The sequence below is a fragment of the Fulmarus glacialis genome, unplaced genomic scaffold (assembly GCF_000690835.1).
Source record: "Fulmarus glacialis isolate BGI_N327 unplaced genomic scaffold, ASM69083v1 scaffold30431, whole genome shotgun sequence".
Lineage (NCBI taxonomy): Eukaryota > Metazoa > Chordata > Aves > Procellariiformes > Procellariidae > Fulmarus > Fulmarus glacialis.
In genome coordinates this window covers 2408-3016 of record NW_009191351.1, presented here as the reverse complement: position 1 = coordinate 3016, position 609 = coordinate 2408, and the positions used below count along the sequence as shown (strand labels likewise).

The 609-nt window shown below is 61.2% G+C and overlaps 1 protein-coding gene across 1 annotated transcript in view; it reads right to left on the bottom strand.

Annotated features, from left to right (window-relative positions):
* LOC104083253 (ras GTPase-activating protein 4-like) overlaps positions 1-609 on the bottom strand; it is a gene marked incomplete at its 5' end in the record, with an annotated part of 3130 nt that overhangs the window by 487 nt on the left and 2034 nt on the right. The window contains 2 exons of the mRNA XM_009586671.1: positions 215-421; positions 530-609. Coding sequence (XP_009584966.1) covers positions 215-421; positions 530-609 — 287 coding nt within the window. The remainder of the gene's footprint in view (positions 1-214; positions 422-529) is intronic.

The following is a 609-nucleotide window of genomic DNA, read 5'->3' as shown; positions in this document are numbered from 1 at the left end:
TCATGGGGGGCATTTACAGGGGCTGTGCCCTCCCTCCCCAGCCATTTCCATGGGAGTTACGGGGATTTCCTAACCTCAAACCACCTCAGCCAACCTCAGCCCATGAGTTTGCTCAGGATGAACTCAACAGTTTCCCACCCGGAACACAGTGTGATGGCTGAATCTCAACCGTCACCCCAAAAAAAATCACCGCGCAAGGTCCTGGAGGTTTTGCAGCCCCAGGAGATGGTTGGAAGCTGCTGGCTCCACTCCCCACTCCAGCCTTACAGGGCTTGGCCAGCTCCAGCTCGAAGAGCAGGTCCAGGAACTCCTTGACCAGCCCTTGGCCCAGGAAGAGTTTGACCAAGTTGATGGCGACCTCCTGCCGGCACTCAGCCGTGGTGGTTTCATCCAGGAGGGTGACCAGGTGCACTTGGCCGTCCTGGTGGGAAGAGGCACCACGACATGATGGCCCGAGGGAGACGCACGCCCCGGCAGAGAGCCGGAGGAAGGTGGGTGCCCCAGCAGGGCTTTTATATGGACCCCTCACCTGGCGCCCAGTCTTCACCTCCTGGCACAGGAGCTGGACCAGGGGCTGGTAGCAGTGGGAGGGCCGCCCCGTCCCGTCCC